The sequence below is a fragment of the Sclerotinia sclerotiorum genome, genomic scaffold, assembly GCF_000146945.2.
Source record: "Sclerotinia sclerotiorum 1980 UF-70 scaffold_25 genomic scaffold, whole genome shotgun sequence".
NCBI classification, from domain to species: domain Eukaryota; kingdom Fungi; phylum Ascomycota; class Leotiomycetes; order Helotiales; family Sclerotiniaceae; genus Sclerotinia; species Sclerotinia sclerotiorum.
The window spans coordinates 10,834-33,337 of NW_001820811.1; the positions used below are offsets into that span (position 1 = coordinate 10,834).

The window sequence follows — 22,504 nt, forward strand, 5'->3', positions numbered from 1 at the left end:
GGAGGTAAATCACCAAATATTGTCTTCAATGATGCTGATATCGAGAACGCCATCTCATGGGTCAACTTCGGTATTTTCTACAACCACGGACAATGTTGCTGTGCTGGTTCAAGAATTTACGTTCAAGATGGTATTTATGACAAGTTCGTTGAGAGATTCAAGGCTCGTGCCCTTGCCAACAAGGTTGGAGATCCATTCCACCACGAAACTTTCCAAGGCCCACAAGTCTCCCAACTTCAATACGACCGTATCATGGGTTACATTGATGAGGGTAAGAAGGCTGGTGCTACCGTTGTTACCGGTGGTGAGAGACACGGTGACAAAGGTTACTTCATTCAGCCTACTATTTTCTCCGATGTTACCGAAGACATGAAGATTATGCAAGAGGAAATTTTTGGACCAGTTTGTTCCATCGCTAAATTCTCCACCGAGGAGGAAATTATTAAAATCGGTAATGGCTCCAACTATGGTCTCGCCTCGGCCGTTCACACACAAAACCTCAACACCGCTCTGCGTGTATCAAACGCTCTGAAGGCGGGTACAGTTTGGGTTAACTGCTACAATATGCTTCACCACCAAGTACCATTTGGTGGATACAAGGAATCGGGAATTGGACGTGAATTGGGCGAGGCAGCTTTGAGCAACTACACACAAACCAAGTCTGTGAGAATCAGATTGGGTGATGCTCTTTTCGGTTAAGAGGTTTTTAAATGAGCAAAAGGGTTCTCAGCTTGTACAATTTTGGGGGATTTATGGCGATAATCGCCTGGGTTTCGGTTCTTTGATAGTTCTAGCTAGCGTGTACGAATGAAATTAAAATACCTATATGAAATCCATGAAAAATTGTGAAAAACTGTGATTGTTTCTGCTCCTCGATGTATCGATGTTTCGATGTTTAGTATTCAAATCATGTTCGACTTGAGGGTACCATTTATCTGTTGGCAGATCTATGCAGGAATTTACGGATTACAACACCAGTCAGTGCAGAATTAACTCATTTATAAATGGCATCAACTAGTAGGGATTCGATACATAACCAATGACTCTCACTTGTTAATATAACAAATATTCTTTTAAACTCAGCATAAGCTTCAGATCATTCCACAAAGACTTTCCATTTCCATCCAGGTAGACAGCCACAAATTAAAACGGCAAAAAGACAGCAAAATCAAGGTACAAAATAAAGACAAACATTCACCCACTATCTTCACGCCAGTCTTTCTGCGAGGTGTCCCACCTCTCTGTCTTCATTTCACTGAGTAAAATTATAGCCAACTTAGAAACCACGTCTTATGATAAGGATGGCACTCGAGTAGCTTGAGTGAGCGAAGAGAAGACCAGGACAAGTGGTATTGAGTTGACATTTAAGATTGGGGTTTCTATTGCTGAACAGCTACAGCTTCTCATCATCTCGCCCGCAGCTTCAGAATACATACTCCTAAGTAAGGACGAGTGTTTTCTTCAGCTTAGTGACCATCTTTCTACTCATTTTTACGTTACCCTGTAATTGATTTAATTGCATCGTAGGATTCGTCGCAAACGAAACCTCAAAAAGTTTACCCCGCATTCCGTACCGCACCCAGCTTTGAGGCTTATCGCGAACTCGATTTTGAGAAGATTTAGACCAGCGAAAAGCCCTCGCACAAAGAGAAAACTTAAGGTGCATAAAGGGTTTTTAACATGATGATAAATGACGACATAGCTGTTTCAATTTACGTCTTTATTTAGGGAGTTAGCAGTAAAGTCGAGGTATTCTAGAAGAGATCTCCTTAAGGCTTCAATTGTTACATAGCAAAATCTAGGTAACAGGACTACTTTTAATCAAATTTAGATTTACAAAATCAATTGGCGCATCATAGTTTTCTTATATATCTTGCACTCAGAATCACCATCGAAATGGCATTGTTTACTACTCTTTTTCTGCTTCCCTCAATCTCCCTCGTCAACGCGCAATCAAACATGGTACCGATAACTTGGTCTTCGGTTGTTTACACATACTATGGGGAGATTACACCTACAATCGTCAATGCTACTACCCCTACTCTCACGCCTCCCGGAGCTACTCAGCTTTATAATTCTGGATCCATCATCCGCGACCGTTACCTAAATTCTACCGCAACTCAGCTTACTCTTGGACAACCAATCAATGGCCTAAGTGATCGATATATCATCAACAATCAACTACAAGTATAGAGTACAAGTGATGAGTACGTGGTTGGAAGTGCACAAGCTTTTATGCAGGGGCTTTACCCTCCTGCGCCAGGAGTACAGGGAATGGATAGTGTATGTCCTACATCTCGATCTCAATCTGTCCCTGTTTTTGTTCCCGTCTCCCGACTCTCTTAGTATTTCTGTATCATTTTGGCCAATTACTAAATTTAAAATTAGCCCGGGAGCAGGTACTAGCCAATGGCTCAATTGTCAAATATTCTCTTGGTGGTTATCAGTATCCCAATATCAACTCGTTGAGTGAAAAGGATTACAATTATATCTGGTAGGCCCCCCTCTGTTTTGCGTCGGTCTTTTTCGCTCTTTGTAGAATATCCGCTGATTACTTCAAGGATTGCAGGAATTAATCAATGTAGAACTTATGATATTGCAACGAAATTTACAAAGACATCCCCAAATTCAACATCTTTGATAGCTAGCACGGAGTATTTTTACCTCTCCCTTGCCAATACCATTTTCGCTGGCGTTGGTACCTCTATGATTAATTATCGGAACGCAATCGATCTCTACTACCACGCCCTCTATCAGTATAATCATAACAGTTCTATTTTTGAAATGCCCAACTCTTTCGGTCTTCTGCAAATATTGAATGGTTTTGTCTCAGAACAGGCTATCTCTTTCAATACACCAAGCACTGGCTCCAGTATTCAATATATCGCTGGTCAGACTTTCGCATCGAAAATTATTCAACAGTTCCAGCAGACCATCTCGAGTTCCGGGATCAGCGACAAGCTATCTCTTTATTTCGGATCTTACAAGCCAATGTTAGCGTTCTTTTATCTCTCATCGCTCTCAACTTCGGATGTCACAGGAAGACGCTTCTCTACGTTGCCGGACTACGGAAGTACAATAGCATTCGAGTTGTTTAGTTATGCTGAGGAAGGACAATACGACTCCTCAACTCCTTTCCCAAATGCGAATGAGCTATGGGTAAGATTCATCTTCCGAAATGGAACTTTAAATACCGACCCTCTAATATCTTAACCCCTTTTTAACCTCGGTAATCCGGAGGTGGACATGAAGTACAGTGGTTTTGTCACAGAGATCGGAAATTTCGCCATGAATGATTTAAGCGAGTGGTGCAGTGCTTGCGCCTCCATTTCTTTGTTCTGCGAGGCAATTCTCAGTAACAAGTCCGATCCAAACAATAGTAAAGTTTTACGATCAAAGGGGATAAATGGTGTGGTTGGTGGAATCATTGGTGCGATTGTCACTCTGGTAGTTTTGATTCTGGTTGCGTTGATACTTGCGCTCCTTGGCTTCAGGATGCAATACCGTGAGAAGAAAGTTGCGCACTCCGTTGGAGGCATCGGCATCCTGAAAAAGGGCTCACCCACTGATATTGGAGGACTCAAAGGCCCAGAAAAGCTTGCTTCAGATACAGATCTCAATATTATTCATGAACCTCGAGTTGGTGCTACCGTAAAGCACGAGAGAGTCGGCAGTTGGGAAATGGGTAATGCGCCTGGAAGCAATAGTGCAAGCTTGGATAAAGAACCTAATCGCGGCCAGGAAACAGTAGTAAGTACTGCGGATTACAATAGAACAAGCGAAGATGGAATATGAAGCCACGATCATTAGGGAAAGGGTGTGCAGAGTAAGGACTATGTTTGACCTGTGGTAATGTTTGATTCGACAGCTTGAGAGTTCTTAGGCTGTCAGATGGGCTTGAGTAACATGTTATATTTCTTTCAAATCTGTCTATGGTAGCTGGGGAGTCATGATCATAGAGCATGGAATTTAACAATGGCAGAAACACAGTAGTTTTGCTGTTCTCAAGTGTCGAGGAAATGGGCAAATCAGACAGATAATCTGGACCATGCGAAGTTGACATTGATATAACCAATACCTTTTTTTTCCCTACCCTCTTCCAAGTTTATGGCACCTGTTTTCCCGGTTTTACAGTTCAAGTCGGAGATGGCGAATGACATCTAGGTCAAAATATAATGTTTCTAGTAAAACAACCTTACTTTTCACTTCCTGTTTGATGGCTTTCGTGACGATATATGGACACAGTTTGAGTGATTTCTGAAAATTCCTTCTAGGGAATTTACTGTCAGACTTTGCGACAGTTGTACCGTCTGATATGATAAGCATTGGTAGAGTATGAAATCTTCTAACCATATCATTGAAAGCTATCATTTGACATTAGATGTCAGGAACTAATTATTCATGGCTTATGGAACTACAAACTTACAGCTAGAATTATACGATTTAAGATCAAGTATTTTTAATACTGTATTTACTCCTTTCGAGGAAGTTCGGCGTTTGGTTAGCTCGTGGAAACTAACTACTCTAGCTTTTTTAGTAGGGCAACACACCACACACAAAATGCAAATTTATTTATTTCTCTGAAATCTGTATCTCATGCAATACAATATTTCGCTCAGTCACAAAAATATCGAGCATTATTAATCATACACCAAAATCAATCCACCTCAGACAAAATATAAATTTCCATCGGCAGGACTCGGTTTAAACCTTATTCACACTCCTATGTTTCGAAAAATGTATCACAGAGAATCTTCTCAGGATGAGCCCTTGTGGATGTTCATAATCATGTACATCACAGTCTCAATGGTTTTCGGTATTGTTGTTTGGTGGACACGTCGCTCTCGCCGCCGCGGACTCAATTCGAATGGTGATGAAGAACAACCCATTATTTTGTGATGTTGTTATCAACAGCACTTAATCAAGAGTTGGATGATACTTAGGGGTAGTATATGGTTGCAGCAAGCAATAGGAGGAAGTCTAATTTTCTTTTTGAGGCCGTGGTTCTCCCAATCATCCATTTTTCACAACAACGTCAATCAGCCATCGAGGCGTCCCAGTTCTTCCAAACTCAGTCGGGACATTGGAAATTGTGTTCAAATGTTATGCAAATAGGAGGATAGGAACTTAGTTTCGTTGGGTTTCCTAAATCTAGGCACGAATAAATCATCGAGGTCTAGTCATGGGAAAGTCGTAGTTTCCGGGTGATGGCGGGGAAGTTCACCGTGGTTCTAATTAGGGTGTGAAATGTTTAAGGTGCATAACCGACGCCAAGAGGTTCTATAACTGAACATAAAAGCAAATTTATCTTGGAATCCAATAGTCTGGGCCATTATTAATAATCAGAAAACGTATTCACATCTCAGGGAGCTCCGTGCTTGTACTTGTAATTGAAATATTTGCTTGAACCTGATTTCTCGAGAAGATACGTAAGTCTACTATATACCTGGGTGTCTTATAATCTAATGTATACAAGTTCATAAACATGATTCACTCTATCGGTACCCCTATGCAAGGTACGTATCTAATTCCTGGCTTTCGCTTGCAGATATCTTATACAGCAATGACAGTATCGACATGGAAAAACTTTGTTTAAATAAATCAATCTAGACTGTTCATCAGCTTCAAGCCCCGTATCCTGCTTAGAACATGTATTCATTTTGCCTTGTCAAGTTTCAAAGACTGCCACTTTACCGTATAAATAAATAAATATCTTGTATTCGTGATATCTAATTTCATTTAGAAAGTTTACGGCTAAGCTGCCGTATTGAAGTTTTTTATATAATACCAACCTAGGCCTCTCGATTTTTCTATTCATAACACAACACATCTAAGTTGGAAGAGAATAAGAATAATCCTCTTACTACTAACTCCAACTACTTCCACAATAGTCAACACCCAATATCCGTCATTCTATTGTGCACTACTTCATAACATTATGGCTCCCTCACAGCGTCAATCAGACCTTTCCGAGGTTAAGAAGTGGGACTCGTCCCACCTCGATCATATTCTCCTCAATCGCATCATCAAGCTTGGTAAACAAGACCTAAAGCAAGAAAAGGCAATCTCAGAAGCACTTCGCCGGCTTTATGATACAGGCAGTGGTGAAAATGACATGCTCAAAGATTATGTTACGGAGAACTGGCTCAAGGATATTATCTTCCTCAAGGATGGACAAAAATGTATTATTGCAAAAGGTACGTAACAAAAAACTTCTTGAGAACCTAACTAATATCGTGCAGATATTGGTCTGCGTAAAGATTTTTGGTATCCATGGTACAAAGAATACATTGACGATGAAGACCGAAAATACTGCATCGCCCCACATCGCCACACGCTCAAGGATATCGACCACACAAGCAAAAATCGGAGAGCTTTCATTAGGGGCACCCGACACAGAAGTGAAGGAGAGTGGCGCTTGCCAGAAACCCATGGCCGCCATATTTCGAAATTCCCGAAAGGTGAATCGTACTATGATTGCTTTTCCAACTTTTTAGTCTAGTTCTCTTGGCTTGCTTTCGCGAAAATTCAACTATGTATCATGCATCAAGATTGAATTATGCTTCCTTTGCACCCAGTTGTGTTTACTCAATTTGAGCATCCATATCATAAGATTCCATGAAAAAAATGCTTGAATATATAGCTGACCTTTCATCTAGAAATCATTGACAACATATTAAGTAATCTCTTGCAAGTTTCTGATGGAGAACTCGCTCCCATTGTAGCAACAAGCAATTGGAAAAAGTGCTTCACCGGCTCACCGCACTATAAAATCCAAAAAGACGTGGATGATACTGATGCATACACAACGACGGAGATTGGTATGCTCACTCAAACTCAAGAGGGTAGTTTGATGGTATTGCGAAAGGTCCACACAAGCAAATTAGACGCGACATGTCTTAGAGTATGCAAAACCTGGAAAGACGCCAGAGGAAGCTTGTTGTATCGATTTAACCGCTTCACCTTCGGCACCAATAACCCAACTTTCGAGGGGAGTCCTCCGACTTGGATGGGCAAGAAGACTTGGAGACCACCTGCGGGTAAACCTTATCTCGTAGCTGAGGATAATTCGCCTGATTCGCCTAGAATTTTCAAGTCCCGCATCGAGAAAGGTCTCAGAAACATCAAGAAGCGAGTGTCCATCAAGAATCTAGCAGGCTGGGTTTATCATGATCCTTTCCTACGATTTTTGTACACGATTGGGGCGAGAAATGCAGCCCTCCTTCAGAGTCTGCAGTTTTCAGGCGAGGTTCGCTGCCATCAATGCGAGACAGGACAATTTTGTAATGATTGCCTTGTGGAGAACTTGCGAGTTTACGTTCCCATCATTAACGCAATCTGCCCCAATGTACAAAAATTGGTCCTGCGCCCTCGAAAGGATGGAAGAGAAGTCCCGGAACTGGAGATATTCAAGCAAAAGCTCTTGCGATTCTTTGAAGGAGATCTTCGACTTTTGAAATATATTAAGGAACTGGTAGTAGTCGATGATCTGTTGTACGATGGTGAGAGAACGATTTCAGCAGCTCCGCTTGCCAAGCCCACCGTCACTTATTTTCGAGAGAGAGATTTATCGTCACATCAATAAGCATGACCACGAATCTAAGAGCGAATGGTGTAAGGAACTATATGACTCGAAAACCCTGGACTTTGGAACTTTGAAAAATTTGAGGGGTGGACATTTATGGCAAGAATTCGAAAAGGTTTGTTTTGCATCTATCATGGAAGGCTTGTGGAGTGTAAATTTGAGAATTTAGCCAAAGGTTGGTGTGGAATAGGTAGTGATAAAAAATACAGCGACTTATTACATTGTGACCGTTGAATCATGCTTTCTTTGAGTTAATATCCTAATTTATCCTCTTGAAGATATCACGAATGACTTCATCGTTGCCGTTGGCAAAAAAACTAATGGAGAATGTATAGCCTTGTCATTTTGAAGTAAATTTAAAGATTCAAACCAATTATGTAGACATTGAAAATTATACCATTCCTCGATTACTTTGGCCCGTTTCCCATATCCTGTGGCACCAGCGCCTTGAACAGCAAAGTAAAGAGAATGAAAATATGGAAAAGGCGGGGCGAAGCTACTTTGCTGTCACGCATTTTTCTCTTTGATCGCTTGGATAGGAGAAAGTTGGCATTGACTGAAGTTATAATTCAGCTGATTGAGTTGAGGTTGGTATGCATAAGATGTAGCCTGCAGAAGGAAACAAGTCATGAACTTGGTGGTGGGTTACACGATGGAAAGTTGTAAGAGGACTTCTCTTTGTAACTTCCTCTGACCCATTTCTTTGGTCGATTCATGATTCATGATCAATGATATCTTTATGTATTTTATTCTATTTTATTCTATTTTATTCTATTTTATTCTATTTTATTTTTATTTTATCTCATTTAATAAATGAAATACATTTAAAGATTAACGCAAGGGGGGATTATGATTACCACCACATGCATCACTGTACACTACAAAACCATGGTATCGGGTGGCTGGTGCTTGTTTTTTCTCAGCGGGTATGTAGTGGATATCCTGTCAACCCACCAACCTATCAACGCCAGCAATGCATGCTACAATTAAGCCACATTCCATATTTATCTTATCCACAACCAATTAACATCGAATCTCAAACAGCTTCATGTTTCATCCATCATGATCCACATCTTTTATGTAGAATGACGTCGCCTTGAAAAAAGGATCTAGAGCTAGCTACTCACCTACTCACCTGGTAAGCTCAAAAATATATTTATCCCATTTTTCTAAACATTGCCTTGGAATGAAGAAGCTGCAAAGTTCTGGCCAATGTGAGCTGCTGGAAGTGATAAGGTTTGTATCTTTTCCACTTTAAATCCTGCAGGTGCGACCGACTTTTGCGTTCTGTTGGTATGGGTAGGTAGGTCTTAATATTTGTTGACGTTGCTGTGAAGATATACCCTACCTCTACTTTCCCATTTCTTCAAATTCTACTTTTACTTCTTCTTTTTCTTCTCCATCTTCATCTTTTTTTCGTCTTTTCTATCTTTTTCTCTGCGCACCTTCGCGCTGTGTAAATATTATCTTCACTCTTTGAGGCTTCTCTCTATTGAAGGAGTGCACAACTGAATTTTGTCGACATCTGCGAGAATCGCAAATATTTATACTTCCGAATCCTCCACCAACAATACGAAAGTCGCGCAATCCAACAATCATGATTACAACTCTCCCTCAAGTGCTTCTTGCACTTGTTCCCGTGGCTTTAGCAGTTCCAGCGCCACATCCAGTAGCTCAACCAGTTCCTCATCCTATGATTACTCCGGCGGCCTCTCTCACTGATAGAACACCATCAAGACTCATCGAACAAAGGGGGGTAGTTAGCTCAGCCGTATCATCTATCAAGGGTCTAGAAAGCTATCTTACCAGTGTTATCGGAACGTATCCATCATATATTGCGAGCGGGGTACCCAATTTCTTCCAAGACTTTCCAACTGGGAGTGCTGTGCAAAGTAGTTTGGGAATTAGTGATAGTGATTTGGCCGCTACTCCTACACAGGTTTTGAACATCCCGTCAGTTTGTCTACTTTTCTCGCACTCGATTATTTACCGCAATACTAATCATCAAACAGAGGATATGCGAATTGGACTGATCAAGGTTGGAATCTTCGTGTTCACGGAAATGTCTTCAAACAACCAAACATCTCGGAATCCAAGCTCAACGACCTAGCAAACGTCTTCCTCGTTGGTACCTCAATCGAAGATCTGCCTGCTCCTCAACAATCCCAAGCCCGAAATCTCACCGCCGAGATTTTTGTCATACAACAAGCACATGTCAACGTCTCATTCAGTTTAGAGCCTGCTCCGTCTCAAGGCGGAGATGGAGAAAGTGGTGGTGGCAGTGCGGTGACACCAGCTGGAGGAGCGCAAAATATTACCCTGGTGGGACAAACAACGGTTGAGGGTGATTACGATCAATTCATTCAAATCGCCAATGTTTCAGGACCCGGTGGTTACCTTGCTCCTGGTAATGATACCACGGATATCCAACGATTGAATGTTTACACCGATGGCACCTTGACCGGAAACGCAACATCATACCTCGTTCCCGAGTCAGGTCTGACCATTATTTCAGACATCGATGATATCCTCCGTGTTACAAAGATTTACGAACCTAAGGAAGGTCTATTAAACTCTTTCGCGAGGCCATTCACACCATGGATGAACATGCCTGACATCTACGCCAACTGGTCTCGTAGTATCCCCAACTTTCACTTCCATTATTTGACCACAACACCCGAGCAAGTAACAAGGAACTACATGCAATTCATCTATGATACCTATCCAGGAGGATCTTTTGATACCCGACCTCTCAATTTCTCAGATGTATCTGCAACACTCTCGATTCGAAAGTACTTGCTTAAAAAGGTCTTCGAGACCTATCCCAACCGCAAATTTGTTTTGATAGCCGACACTTCCAATTCAGACGTCATGAAAGATTACCCGGAGATGGTAACGGATTTCCCTGGACAGGTCCAATGCATCTTCCTACGCAACACATCTGCCACGGACAGTGGAGATAAATTCCCATACCAGACATCGGGCTTTAAGAATTTAAATCAATCACAATACATGTTCTTTTTAGTACCAGATGATCTTACGAATCTTGACATTGTCAATGGACAATGCTATAATTCTACCATTCCCCAGAACCTTACATTCAGTGAGCAAGGATTGCCATTTGGATTGAGTAAGAGTGGTGCTACCAAGACGAAGACAATTGGACGGAGCTTGGTTTGGATAGCTATGATTGCAGCTTTCATGGTTGCATTGTAAAGATGGGATGAGATGATGCATTGGATATGACTCGGCGTTCAGGAAGTTGCTTTTTTATGTGAGATATCAAGATTCGCAAGATACCTTAATAATGTATAGATGATGATGCTCTCACTCTTTCTACGCTTTATGTTTTTCTGTGTAAAAATATGTTGTACGCTTGGATTCCCATTTTTGATCTGACATTTGTACCATAGATCCTGTGCTTAACAACATTTAATGTTCTTTGTACATTTTCTGCTGCTATAATTCAACCAAAATGCACAAATAGAGTTTCCTATGTGGTGAGTTGTAGGTTATATTTCTCGCTTTTATTCACATGTCGAACAGCTACCATGACTCCCAAACCAAGCCCAATAATTCACTTCATTAATTACCCAGTATTTAAACCCATCACGTATCCCAAATATTTCCCAATCCCTTCCCTCCCAATACCAAAGCAAGAAAATATAAATTCCCACCGGCGGTCAGCCTGCACCTCAAACCTTCAATCGCTTCACCTATACTTCCATCTACTTCAACAGTCCATCTATCGCTAGACAGTCTCTATCCCTCCTATTACCGATGAATTCCCCTGGCTCATGCACGAATAGTTATATGAAGTTCCCCGTTGTTGTATCTAGCCTGCCTTCCAAACATTCCAATCAGATTTTGCGCAAGTCTGGCGAAAACCAAGCGGTACTTTGACTTTTGGGCGGATGGTTCAATAGTTGTGTGTGTGTGGATAGTATGTTTCTTGCATTTTCGTTTTGTATGCGGAGTTGGGATGGTGTATAAGTTGGGTAAAACGAAAAGAACGGGAAATAAGGGCATGATCGCATTCACCGAGATGACGTCTTCATCACTCAGAATGTCCTTTTAAGAATGCGAGCACATCGTGTACATCATGTACATCATTTGTATCAAGTGTTATTTGAAACGATTGGAATCATTAGATCAGTTTTTTCCATATACTTATCTTGAAGATAGAGTTGTGGGATCCGAATGAGGTTTCCGGCAACTAGCGTTGTAGTGGAGCGTATGTACTTTATTCAGGGAGCTTACCTTACTACATAGAGGTTACTCCGTACAGTGAGGTTCCTCCGTACAGTGAGGTTCAAATCCACTTCCTGTTTAAGTTACCTAGGAACACGTGCATTTCACGTGTTTTGCGGACAACAGACGAGGTTAGGCTGATTTTGGAGTCCAACAGTTGGTCTGAAAATTTATTTTCATTCTGCGCGGCTAGGTTCGACGAGGAACTTCAGGCTATTGGAGTCAAAGAGGTACCAATGCCAAATTATCTCCCAAAAGCGCTGCTGACATCTTCAGCTTTTCCAACCCACATCCAATCCTTCATTAATGCCTCAATTAACTTCATTTAAAAGTCCTTTCAGAACTCGGCATCTCTCAAATCTCCGTACTAGGGGTATCCTATCATCATCATCGTCGTTATCATCATCATCATCATCATCATCATCAAACGTCGCCAAAACCATATAGTTTGAACAACACCGTAATTTATTTAGCGGCAGCAACCACAAACGCAGCTGCGGCAGCGGCATTTTCTCCGTAGGTAAGGTGAGCTGGTAGAATTATATCTCCAGCTTGGCATATATTATCACCTGTGTGGCATACGGTGTCGACTTTTGAAGCAGCAACGTTCGGGATTGCTTGTCCATCCACTGTTTGTTTACCTGTCAGTTAACTTTTCCGCATTTCATACCGAGGGATAGGGATATTGAGAAGTTCACATACATGGGTCACCAAAAATCACAACAGAGCTGATCCAGCTTGCGGTTGCTGCAGGAAGTAAGGCAAGTGCGTTATGCACAACTTGTCCTCCTTGGGAGTAACCAGATGCGACGAGGTGTGTATTTGGGCATGCTGCGTGCGCGGCTTGGATTTCAGATGCCCTGCATGAACGTCAGATATTTGATGATGAGGTTTCTTTTTGCAAGTCACCGATTCTTGGCATCGAAATTTCTAGTAGCAAGTGTTTTTCAAGATATGAAATGGGGTTACATACATAGAAGCACTTCCAACAGGATCACCACCAGCAAGGAATGTCGCTACGCTCGCGGCATAGTTATTCACACCCTGAATGGTAACTTTGGAAGATCCTACAAGAGATTGCAAAGCCATGAAAAATGGTGGTCCCGTGATGACACCTGTGTTTCCTGGATCATCTGTTCCGCGGGCAAAAATAACCGTATAGTCAGTGCAAGCACCGCCTAACTCATTGTAAGTATCGCTGATTCCAGTGAGATTTGAGACGAGTTCCTGGAAGCCAGTGATGACACTTTCAACAGCCCCAATGGCACCATTGACTGCTGGAAGATGATTCAGAATTATGGTGAGTACAGTGTTGAGGGGAGTGTTTCTCTTTTCATTGTTATCGACAGGTCCAGTGGTAATGGGCGCAGCTGCAACGAGGCTGGCAGAGAGAATAGTTAGGAGGAAATTGAGCTTCATGGTGAACTCGGAGTGCGTCTCAGGAGGTAAAGGACTATTAATTGTCTACCAACAGAAGCCTGCGATTGCAAAGAAGGGAGGGTGGAAGAACACAAGCTGGCCTGAAGAAAAAAGACATGAGAGGGGAGGTATCATTCACTCTTTATACCCGCTTGGATTGGGGTCATTTGGCCTCAGTGAATTTTATTTCCGTATTTAATTTCCATCTCTTCCTTCCCTTCTAACGGTGGACCTGTATTCGCGGGGAAATACCGAGGATACCACTGGGAAAATTTACCGCATTCCTTTCTTCGAGCTCCAGATGTTCATTCTAACTGGTTCGGCATGAACCGTATCAGTGTCAATCAGGAACCATCTCCGAAAATGATCAGCAGTCAGCAAGGAATGTTACATTAGGAGTAACTGTGCATTGAAGGCACTCGGGGCACGCAAGATGGAGGATTTCATGGCACATTTGTTGATTAGCCGTGGAAGCTAATCCAGGTGGCAGCAGAAAGGTGTTTAAATTCGTTGAGGGAAGATGTTCTCATGACCAGTAGGATCATAGCTCACGCTAAAGGATCCTATGTGAAGGATGGGGGTAGGATTAGTTCGGTGTAACCTTGTGAGTGAGTATATTATGAGGACGATCAATTAAAGAATGAAAAGGCGGTATTGGGTGACAGCTGGTGACCGATGGAAGTTATGGAAATACGTCCGTATCATCCGGTTCAGATACATGAATCATGCCTGTTATTAATTGGTGCTATTTCGATATCAATCAGGCATTCCTGTCTTCCATGGATTCCGAAACCCCCAAGCACCTTGATAATTACTGAACAACTAACGTTTGTCGTGCAGCAACGGCGTGTGGAGAAATCCGGGGGAAACAACTATCAAAGTTCTGCCGTAGGGAGAAAATAGCAAACAACAAACACCACGCGGCCTCTTTGCGGGGTATAACATTCCCAAACTTGCAAATGAAACTGGAGATCTCGGAGCAACATGTCAAGATGAGGATAAGGATGCAATCCCACTTTCTTCTTTAGGTTCCATGAGGATGGTAAATGGCAGCTTTGAGGACCGAGTGGGGCTACTCCCCGCAGCCACTATTTCGAATTGGGAGAAATCTCCGTACATGTCGGCTAATCAACGACATTGGAGCCACTTTCTTGGCAGGGCTGGGTTGTTGCGTTTAACACTTTCGTATCGCTGCAGACGAACATGGGAATTTTTCTTGGAAGGAAAGCATCTTAATGGAACAATGGAAGAATGGAACGATAGTGATTATTCGAAGAAAGAAGCTCATTTCGATACCTTACGAAAAGACCGAGGAGTGAGATTTACATGTGACATACCAGTACATTACCAGCGAGTCAAATGGGCAGCAAGGCTTGAATGCATGCTTTGGCCAACGGACAATTTACTGTACTATGATTTCTGCGTGAACAGGCACTGGAGGAATTGTCCTGGGCCCCTTTTATTAAACCTCTACTTATGCTGCCAGAAAAGCATGAGAATTGGACGCTAGAGAAACCAGGTATTGTACTTCGTAATCCCTATCGTACTCTCATTTTCCCGTTTTGTGGGGCGTGCAAGAGCATCGAAGTCGCATAATTTCCGGTCTTACGAGTGTGTAAGGATTGCCTATGTTGACCAAATCCACTTTATTCATGGGATAATTCGAGTCACAAGAGTTGTGGCCGCAAAAAGAAATTGGTGATGGGGAGGCGCCAGAGGATGGTCCGCTCGAGATTTCAACAATGGGATTTCGCGAAACTGGGCGGATACCGCTGCCTCAACAAATATTAAGTATACCAACGGCATCCAAGTGTGTCGTAGAATACAATAACCCCATCCACTCCACCTTACTCGATTTCTTCGATCTTCGGTCTCGCCACATTTCCATTCCTATCGACAGGTGTAATGTTCAAACCAGCCAAGCTCCCAATTCCGCCGGTACTCAAATGCTCGAAACTATCACCCCGTCCTGAATCCCCAATCGGGATCAAAGAATTCATTTGCCATGATTTTATCCCTTCAACAACATCCTTTGCATGCTGCCGGACCAAACCATCGTTATCCATATTCTGAACATATTTTAATATTCTCGTAATATCATCTAGGCTTCGACCCACGAACCCAAATCCTAAATGTCTACCTTCGGATCTTGCCTTATCCAACGAGCGTACAAAACTCATCACGAGAAGAATAGCAGACCGACGAAGGATGCCCTTTTCAACCTCAGGTTCTAATGTGAGAATATGAATACTGAGATCAATAGACATAGATATTGACTTGGATCCAATCCCTGCTACGTTACAGTCTATAGCTTCACCTAAAATAGCCAAGGCAGATGAGCGAATTCGTATATCCTCCGTTCCACGTTTACTTTCCCAACCTGAAATTATTCTGGAAATTAATTCAAATTCTGGATGAGAGGCATCCGACTCAAGGACTTCGTCCAATTGTGGCACTGGACCATCCCATGCCTCTTCCGCTTCGGCTGTCTTCATTTTCTGTAAATTTTCACGTTTCACTCGTTCCGCATCGGTTTTTGGTCGATATCCTCTTCGACCTGCGACAGAAAGCAGACCTTCACTGACAGTTTGTGCGATAGCACCAGTAAAGCTCATTGGTGAAGATTGAATCACTTGAAGTAAGGCTTCCCCAAGTCTCAAACGTGCATCAAGATCATAATCCTCATTCCCGTCCACATAACGCTCAATGATGTCTTCGAGCACTGCCCTAGGATGAACTTTCGAAAGGTCAATGAAGCACCTAATAGCGCGAAGGTAGACATATTCATCAGAATCCTGAAGTAGAGAGGAGAATAAAACGAGAAGCGCGGGTATATCCAAGATCGAACTACGAGCGCCAATCAAGGTCTGAATTAGTTCAATCCCTTGAACTCTGACTGGTGGAGGGGATTCAACAGAGGTCAGATACGACATGGCGAGATTATAAGTCTTCCGATCCTCTGTCGCTCGACTAGGAACATCGTTGGATAGTGTCGCGCTTGACTCATGAAGTGCATGGCGAAATCGTAAAATGATAAGAAGATTTTGTGCGGTTTGTGTTGTTTCCGTGTCTGTTTTGCGTCCATAAATTCGAAGGGAAGATTCAATTCTTTCAAGGAAAGGTTCTATAGCAGGGGTCGGCTTAAAATTTGGTGATGTGAGTATAATATTCAAAAGACTTAGAGCAATGGCGACAATGTTTTCTTGATCTTCAGAATCTCCATTTTCGGTGACTGAGTCGTTCAGTACTCCGTCAATCAGTTCCACTAACTGTCTTGAATCTTGAACGAGTTTCTCTGGCATGGTATCTATCATTTCCTGTAAAACTTTCGCTTCAATGAGCTTTGTCTTGACATCTTCTTCATCACTTGTTGGTGAAGCATGAATTATAATAGATGGGACCGGCCGAGTCTTAGCTTGCGAGAGCCATTTTTGACACAACGTCAAAAATATTTGAGATACTTGAGAATCAATTTCAGGAACACCATTTAAAAGTGCAACAAATGTTTCTACAGCTGTGTTGATTTGTCCAATATCAAGATTTTGATTGGAGTTGATGTGATTCGGTGGTTTCTCAATCTGAATACCTCTACCATCCTTTGTTGAATGATACATCCAGTTCGCTTTACCAGGTTCCGATCTGCCCTGAAATAAAATATTATGTAGAATTTTAGAAAGCGGACCTTTGGTCGTGTTTGATACGGTTGATGATGAAAGCTGGAGTAGGATCTTCAACAGCCTCTTTGCACAAGCACGGGATCCTTCAGTACTAGCGTCTACTTTGACGCATTGTAATGCCCACAGTGGTAAGAGAATTGGATTGAGGAGTCGTTTCGTCAGTGATGGATGTGGATGTGATGTTACCAGAGTAAGTAATCTTAGTAAACTCCTCTCGAGATCTTCCGCGGAAACAAGAACTTCGGGCATTCCAAGTATTATTATCTCCTCAACTCGTGACTTTCGTTTTGTGGATTGGGAGGTGAGATATGGATCTATCATCCCAATGATTGGCTCAACCAAAGCCTTCCATCCGGGTGTGCCTAAACATTTCAGCATATGCCCAAGATGACTAAGAAATTTATTATCCCTACCTGGAGCTCCATAGAGCTTTCGACCCAAAATTCCAAAACCAATAATGTAAGAAGCGGCCTTATCCATTTCCTTTTCGCCCTTTCCATCAAGGAGGTCAAATAATTGAGGGGCAATACCACCAAACCATTTCTCTGCTGACATACCATGTGGAGGTGCGGACAAAAGTCTTGATGCGGAGCTCATGGCTTCATGAGAAATGTTTACTGCGCGACTACCCACTGTATCTGATGCTTTCATACTTGCATTGCTCGGGTGTACTGAGAAGACAAACTCAATTGTATCTTGTACGCCACGCCGCCTAAGAGGCAGACGGGCTAACGCATGGATCAAAGGTCCTCGTAACCATGGATGTACTCGATCTGGCTGGACAAGAAGATTTAGAACTGGCATGAGCTTTATGGTCGAAGTACTACAGAACAATTAGAACTACCGGTTAAGAGACATTGGGGGAAGTGTACCTTTCAATCAACTGGTCAAACTCATGTCGCGATTGGAATCTCGTGCTTTCTGGAATATCTGGATCAAAAGCTGCCTTTCCAACTTGGAGAAATTTATCAACCAAAGGTTGTTGTGCAGTTCTGTTATTTTGTTTTCCCGACATGATCACAGCAGACAAAGCAGTTTAATTACTTGAGAATTAGAAGATGGTATGAATCCTGAAGCTTTACTAGATTCTTAGATATTCAACCAAAATATCATCAATAACTTCCAATATTCTTATGAAAAATGTAGCGAAAATGGTGTTGTGATGTTGTTGATGATGAAAGAATCACTGGTGAATGATATTTTTGGTGCTCTTTATTGTGTGTGGCTGATTATAATGTGGCGCATGCAATTCATGGTAAGCAATTCACGTGGTACGAAGTAGAGGACTAAGAAAAGATACATATATGTCACGATTCACCATTAGGATTAGTGTCTTGAGATGAAAAGTAATCACGTGATAAGGAGCCCTAGGAGCCTTCAAAGCTCCTAGAGCTCCAGGAGCCCTGAGGAGCCAGAAAGCTTCTAGGGGCTCCCTTTATCGTTCATTATATAGTCAGAGTAGTTTCAGAGTAGTTTCATAGTTTAGGAGCTTCGTGCTCAACTTAGTTATCAATTAGTTTACCTACATTCTACTTGATCTAGTAACGACTTCACTTCCAAGTAAATACCAGTGATAAAGCCTTAACCCATAACTACTAACCTACGAACCTTAGGCAGCCGCTGCCTCCAATACAGTATCATTACAATATAATGTGGTTTATCAGCGAGTCGCCACTTTTTCAATATCTATTATCATTCAATTTCAAGACGCAATATTTCAACGAATTATTATGGAAATACAATCAAAAGAGGCCAAAATAATCTTAGCTATTAAAGCTATTCAAAAATCAAAAAATCTTACAATTGAAAAGGCTGCGAAAATCTACAAGTCCCTCGAACTACATTACGAAATAGAATAAACGATCGAATTCATAGAATGGAAATGTTACGAGGTTTGCCGTCTAGATCACGTGGAAGTGCTCTAGGCTCTCGAGGTGGTTTATAACTAGGCGTCAAGCAGGGACTTAAAGTAATGACAATAATGATATGCAATTCGTAACTAATAGTAGAGTATACTAAATGATTGATCTTGAGCACGAAGCTCTATACAAAGGAAATCCATCTTGGTTATATAGACCTTCATGCTAATCGTCCCCTTGGTCCCCTCGGTCCCTTCGATCAAGAGACCGAGGGGATCGAAGGGACCATGTGATTACATAATTGGTCACATGATACGAGATCCGAAGCCGTCGTAACAGCTCTCGAAGTGGTTTATAACTAGGCGTCAAACAGAGACTTAAGTAATGATAATGATGATATGCAATTCGTAACTAATAGTAGAGTATACTAAATGATTGATCTTGAATACGAAGCTTTATACAAAGGAAATCCATCTTGATTATATAGACCTTTATGCTTCGTGGCTCGGAGGGAGCGAGAGGATCGAGCTTCGATCCTTTCGCTCTTCGAGTTCTCGCATCACGTGTTATTACTAATCCCGTGACCTAATTGTTACCTGTCGTAACAATAACTTTGAGAATATTTTTACTAATTGAGTACAAAAAATCTTTTTTTTTTTGGATATACATTATAAAATTAGGTGTATTTTCACCCCTTCATTCTGAAGGAGGTAATCCAATTATTCAGCCCCTCATCATAATCTATTTTCTGACTACTCGAGTAAAGTACCTGGCAGGTAGTAAGTCTTACTTTGTGAGTGCAATTTATGACGTCACATCAATCTATGAGCATAGCCTATGGTAGCATGAAATTAGTAAATTATTGTACTATAATCAATAATGTTTATTAACAACTCAACAGTAATTCACTGATCACCAAGCAGTAAAGGCACCATTTTTCGGACATGTAGCTTGTGAAAACCATGGAACGAGATATCAGTATGAATATTAGTGTGAATAGCTTCGAATTTGAAGATGATTAAGTTACAATCGAGTCATGAATCAATATTTCCTATAATTATACTTTCCAAAATTGACCTTCCCCTCCTTCCCTTCCTCCCTTATTCCCCCTCCTCTTTTCTACAAAAGCCTGATTATCGCCGATTTACGAAGATATATATATCCTAACTATTCTGTTTAAATATTGAAGAAAATAATGAAAATAATCTAAATCTACCTTTTGAAGAATTCACTTATCACTATTTAATAAAAATAATAAAGAGATTGAAAAGATTGAAGAAATCGAAGGGTTAAACATCACCATTTTAAAAATAAATCTAGTAAAAATTGGGAATCGTATCACTTTAGTGTAGAGTGAAATTTCCACTGTGTAACGAGATTTTGAAATCCCATTTTAGCTCTACACAGGCTATGTTATCAGTAATTTACTGATATCATGCTTCCACAGGGTGAGAAGGGAAGGATACTGGATGATGATGAAGGTAAAAGAAGGATATTTTCATGACGCTTCCCATCAGCTTGTAACTCTGCATCTATATTAAGGTTATGTGACCTATGCATACCGATGATTTTTCATTCGAATGATTTTAACATAATACACGAGCAGCATCCCATCGAATATGCCCTCACATCATATCCCCATATCAACTATTCAGTACCACTTCTCTCCAGTTTTCTCCCTTACTAAATTCTATCTCGTCTCAAACAATCGAACTTATCTAAATATGAGATGATTTGGTAGTCTTTCACTTCTTCAAAATACCAATCTTACACTTATGGTTCAATATAAGAAGTGATTTTATTAGCTGCAGTTAGGAAAATTGGAGCTTATTCTTCATCCAATACTCTTCAATAAGTGCACCTTAAGAGTAGACTTGTAAACCTGAATGGGGCTGATATTGAGTTCACTATCTGTTGACCTCCTGGGATCTTGGCAGCATATGCATATATATTGCATGATGCATATAAGGAGCAAACAAAACTCAACTTTTAATTCATTCTTCCCTTTTTGGTATACTGTTTGTTTGCTTTCAATATTTCGATTTCAAAGCACTTTAATTCCGAAGGCTGAATACCTAACCTGATTCCTTCATTTTTGAATATATACTCGCAGCTTAACTGCTTAGCTAGAAAATCAATCAATTCAATCTGATGCTCTTTCTGGTCTCAAGAAACCCAATACTATCTCTTCAAAAACATGAGGTAATTACAGTATTTATTTGTCTCTGAGGAATACGCTGTCGTACAAAACGGTCTCTAACAATAGACAAACCATTCTGTCAAAAGCCCAAATTATCTCATGATCTCTTGGCCTGTCTTTCCAAACGCCTGTTGATAATTATTCAACAAGCCACTAGTTGGCCTTCCTTGACCAATTCAACTTTAACATCTCCATTCCTCATCATCTCATATTTCTCCAAACGCTCTACAGCCAAATACATTCCTTCCATCAATTCCTCATCGGAAACACTATCCATGGTAACCATCTGTTTAGGGAGGGTCAATTTCCCCTCAAGTTGAGACGACAAGTCCTGAATCTCAGAGAGGTACTCCCTTCGTCGTGGATTATCCTCCATGACCATCGTCAGTTCCTCCAGTCCCTTCAACATTGGTTCCTCTCTAAGATATCTGATCTCGCTTATGTTATGTCCTCCTTTCGAAGCAGCTCTCGTCTCTTTCGTATGCCAACCCTCAAAAAGCTGTTTTTCCAACAGGTAATTACCATTCCAAAGCACATCGATCGCTACTTTCTTCAAACTCGACAAATTAACCATGCTAGCCCGCGAATCCAGCAATGCTCTCATAGTTTCATAGTCCTTCGTTTTCAGGTAAATTGTGTCCCGATCCTTCAAGAACTTGATTCCTCTCCTTAAACTGGGACCGAATGCTCCCTCAACAATCATTCTTTGTACATATCTCGCATCCTCGACTCCGTTGTCTCCGTTGAAAAGTTCGATCATGCCAAGACCCTCCTTGTGCGTATCACCAAAACAGAAATCCCACATTCCTTCCACGGCCTTCCTGCTTTCACATGATACGTTCTCGATTACAGATCGACCTCGCGGGTTAATTTCCGTCCATCTGACTACAGTAGATCCTGTTGGCTCGGGAAAGAGTATATTCTCACAATCTATATCCCAAAATAGATTCTTTTCGGTGTGAGCACGAACTTCGATGAGACGAGGCGGTTGAGTTTCCAGGAAAGCTAGACGCCAGATTGTGCTGCGGATTTTGGGAGGTAAAGGAAGGAAATTGTGGAAGGTGTCATATCCTCTTGATGGAGAAGGTTGTCGAAGAGATAGTGGAAATGACATCACTGGGTTGGGGGTGGAACTGATCATGGTTGTTGTTGAGACCGCCATAATTGATATTCAGAATGCTCTTTTTGCTGTACAAATGTAACTCAATGGTATTTTATAGGGTTTTCATAAACTTATTGATGCATCTGAAGTGCAAGAGATGAGAAAGAAAGTATTTTGGAAGGGGAAGAGTAAATGGGATGTGGTTATAATTAGTTCTTGCCCTGGGAACGATCGTTGCCAAGTTAACACATTTGATCTTCGACTTGATGTTTAGGATAGTATTAATTAATACTTTAATTCCCAACCAAACCACAAAGAAACAAATGGAAGTAAAAACACAAGTTTGACCTACAAGTAGGTATTTATAACTAACTGTGTTTGTAGTTGGTGGCGGGGTATTTATTTCTCCAC

General features: G+C 41.4%; 10 protein-coding genes across 10 annotated transcripts; 6 read left to right on the forward strand and 4 right to left on the reverse strand.

Annotated features, from left to right (window-relative positions):
* Positions 1–56: 56 nt before the first annotated feature.
* On the forward strand, positions 57–699 carry SS1G_13380 (hypothetical protein; the record flags this gene model as incomplete). Its single annotated transcript, XM_001585446.1, has 2 exons — positions 57–60; positions 128–699. The coding sequence occupies 2 exons, from the start codon at positions 57–59 to the stop codon at positions 697–699; spliced, it is 576 nt and encodes a 191-aa protein (XP_001585496.1).
* A 1,260-nt stretch (positions 700–1,959) lies between these two features.
* SS1G_13381 (hypothetical protein) lies at positions 1,960–2,193 on the forward strand (the record flags this gene model as incomplete). Its single annotated transcript, XM_001585447.1, has 1 exon — positions 1,960–2,193. The coding sequence occupies one exon, from the start codon at positions 1,960–1,962 to the stop codon at positions 2,191–2,193; it is 234 nt and encodes a 77-aa protein (XP_001585497.1).
* A 1,095-nt stretch (positions 2,194–3,288) lies between these two features.
* On the forward strand, positions 3,289–4,071 carry SS1G_13382 (hypothetical protein; the record flags this gene model as incomplete). The annotated part of the gene is made up of 2 exons (XM_001585448.1): positions 3,289–3,750; positions 3,994–4,071. 2 exons carry the CDS (start codon positions 3,289–3,291, stop codon positions 4,069–4,071), a joined length of 540 nt encoding a protein of 179 aa, XP_001585498.1.
* Positions 4,072–4,737: 666 nt separating this feature from the next.
* On the forward strand, positions 4,738–4,899 carry SS1G_13383 (predicted protein; the record flags this gene model as incomplete). The annotated part of the gene is made up of 1 exon (XM_001585449.1): positions 4,738–4,899. The coding sequence occupies one exon, from the start codon at positions 4,738–4,740 to the stop codon at positions 4,897–4,899; it is 162 nt and encodes a 53-aa protein (XP_001585499.1).
* Positions 4,900–5,485: 586 nt separating this feature from the next.
* SS1G_13384 (predicted protein) lies at positions 5,486–7,585 on the forward strand (the record flags this gene model as incomplete). Its single annotated transcript, XM_001585450.1, has 4 exons — positions 5,486–5,516; positions 5,892–6,197; positions 6,243–6,401; positions 6,660–7,585. The coding sequence occupies 4 exons, from the start codon at positions 5,486–5,488 to the stop codon at positions 7,583–7,585; spliced, it is 1,422 nt and encodes a 473-aa protein (XP_001585500.1).
* Positions 7,586–9,182: 1,597 nt separating this feature from the next.
* SS1G_13385 (hypothetical protein) lies at positions 9,183–10,801 on the forward strand (the record flags this gene model as incomplete). Its single annotated transcript, XM_001585451.1, has 2 exons — positions 9,183–9,538; positions 9,598–10,801. 2 exons carry the CDS (start codon positions 9,183–9,185, stop codon positions 10,799–10,801), a joined length of 1,560 nt encoding a protein of 519 aa, XP_001585501.1.
* Positions 10,802–12,301: 1,500 nt separating this feature from the next.
* Positions 12,302–13,255, reverse strand: SS1G_13386 (hypothetical protein; the record flags this gene model as incomplete). Its single annotated transcript, XM_001585452.1, has 3 exons — positions 12,302–12,465; positions 12,539–12,696; positions 12,810–13,255. The coding sequence occupies 3 exons, from the start codon at positions 13,253–13,255 to the stop codon at positions 12,302–12,304; spliced, it is 768 nt and encodes a 255-aa protein (XP_001585502.1).
* A 273-nt stretch (positions 13,256–13,528) lies between these two features.
* SS1G_13387 (predicted protein) lies at positions 13,529–14,374 on the reverse strand (the record flags this gene model as incomplete). The annotated part of the gene is made up of 3 exons (XM_001585453.1): positions 13,529–13,610; positions 14,083–14,220; positions 14,319–14,374. 3 exons carry the CDS (start codon positions 14,372–14,374, stop codon positions 13,529–13,531), a joined length of 276 nt encoding a protein of 91 aa, XP_001585503.1.
* A 728-nt stretch (positions 14,375–15,102) lies between these two features.
* SS1G_13388 (hypothetical protein) lies at positions 15,103–17,947 on the reverse strand (the record flags this gene model as incomplete). Its single annotated transcript, XM_001585454.1, has 3 exons — positions 15,103–17,294; positions 17,346–17,755; positions 17,805–17,947. The coding sequence occupies 3 exons, from the start codon at positions 17,945–17,947 to the stop codon at positions 15,103–15,105; spliced, it is 2,745 nt and encodes a 914-aa protein (XP_001585504.1).
* Positions 17,948–21,133: 3,186 nt separating this feature from the next.
* On the reverse strand, positions 21,134–22,132 carry SS1G_13389 (predicted protein; the record flags this gene model as incomplete). Its single annotated transcript, XM_001585455.1, has 1 exon — positions 21,134–22,132. One exon carries the CDS (start codon positions 22,130–22,132, stop codon positions 21,134–21,136), a length of 999 nt encoding a protein of 332 aa, XP_001585505.1.
* Between the last annotated feature and the right edge of the window lie 372 nt (positions 22,133–22,504).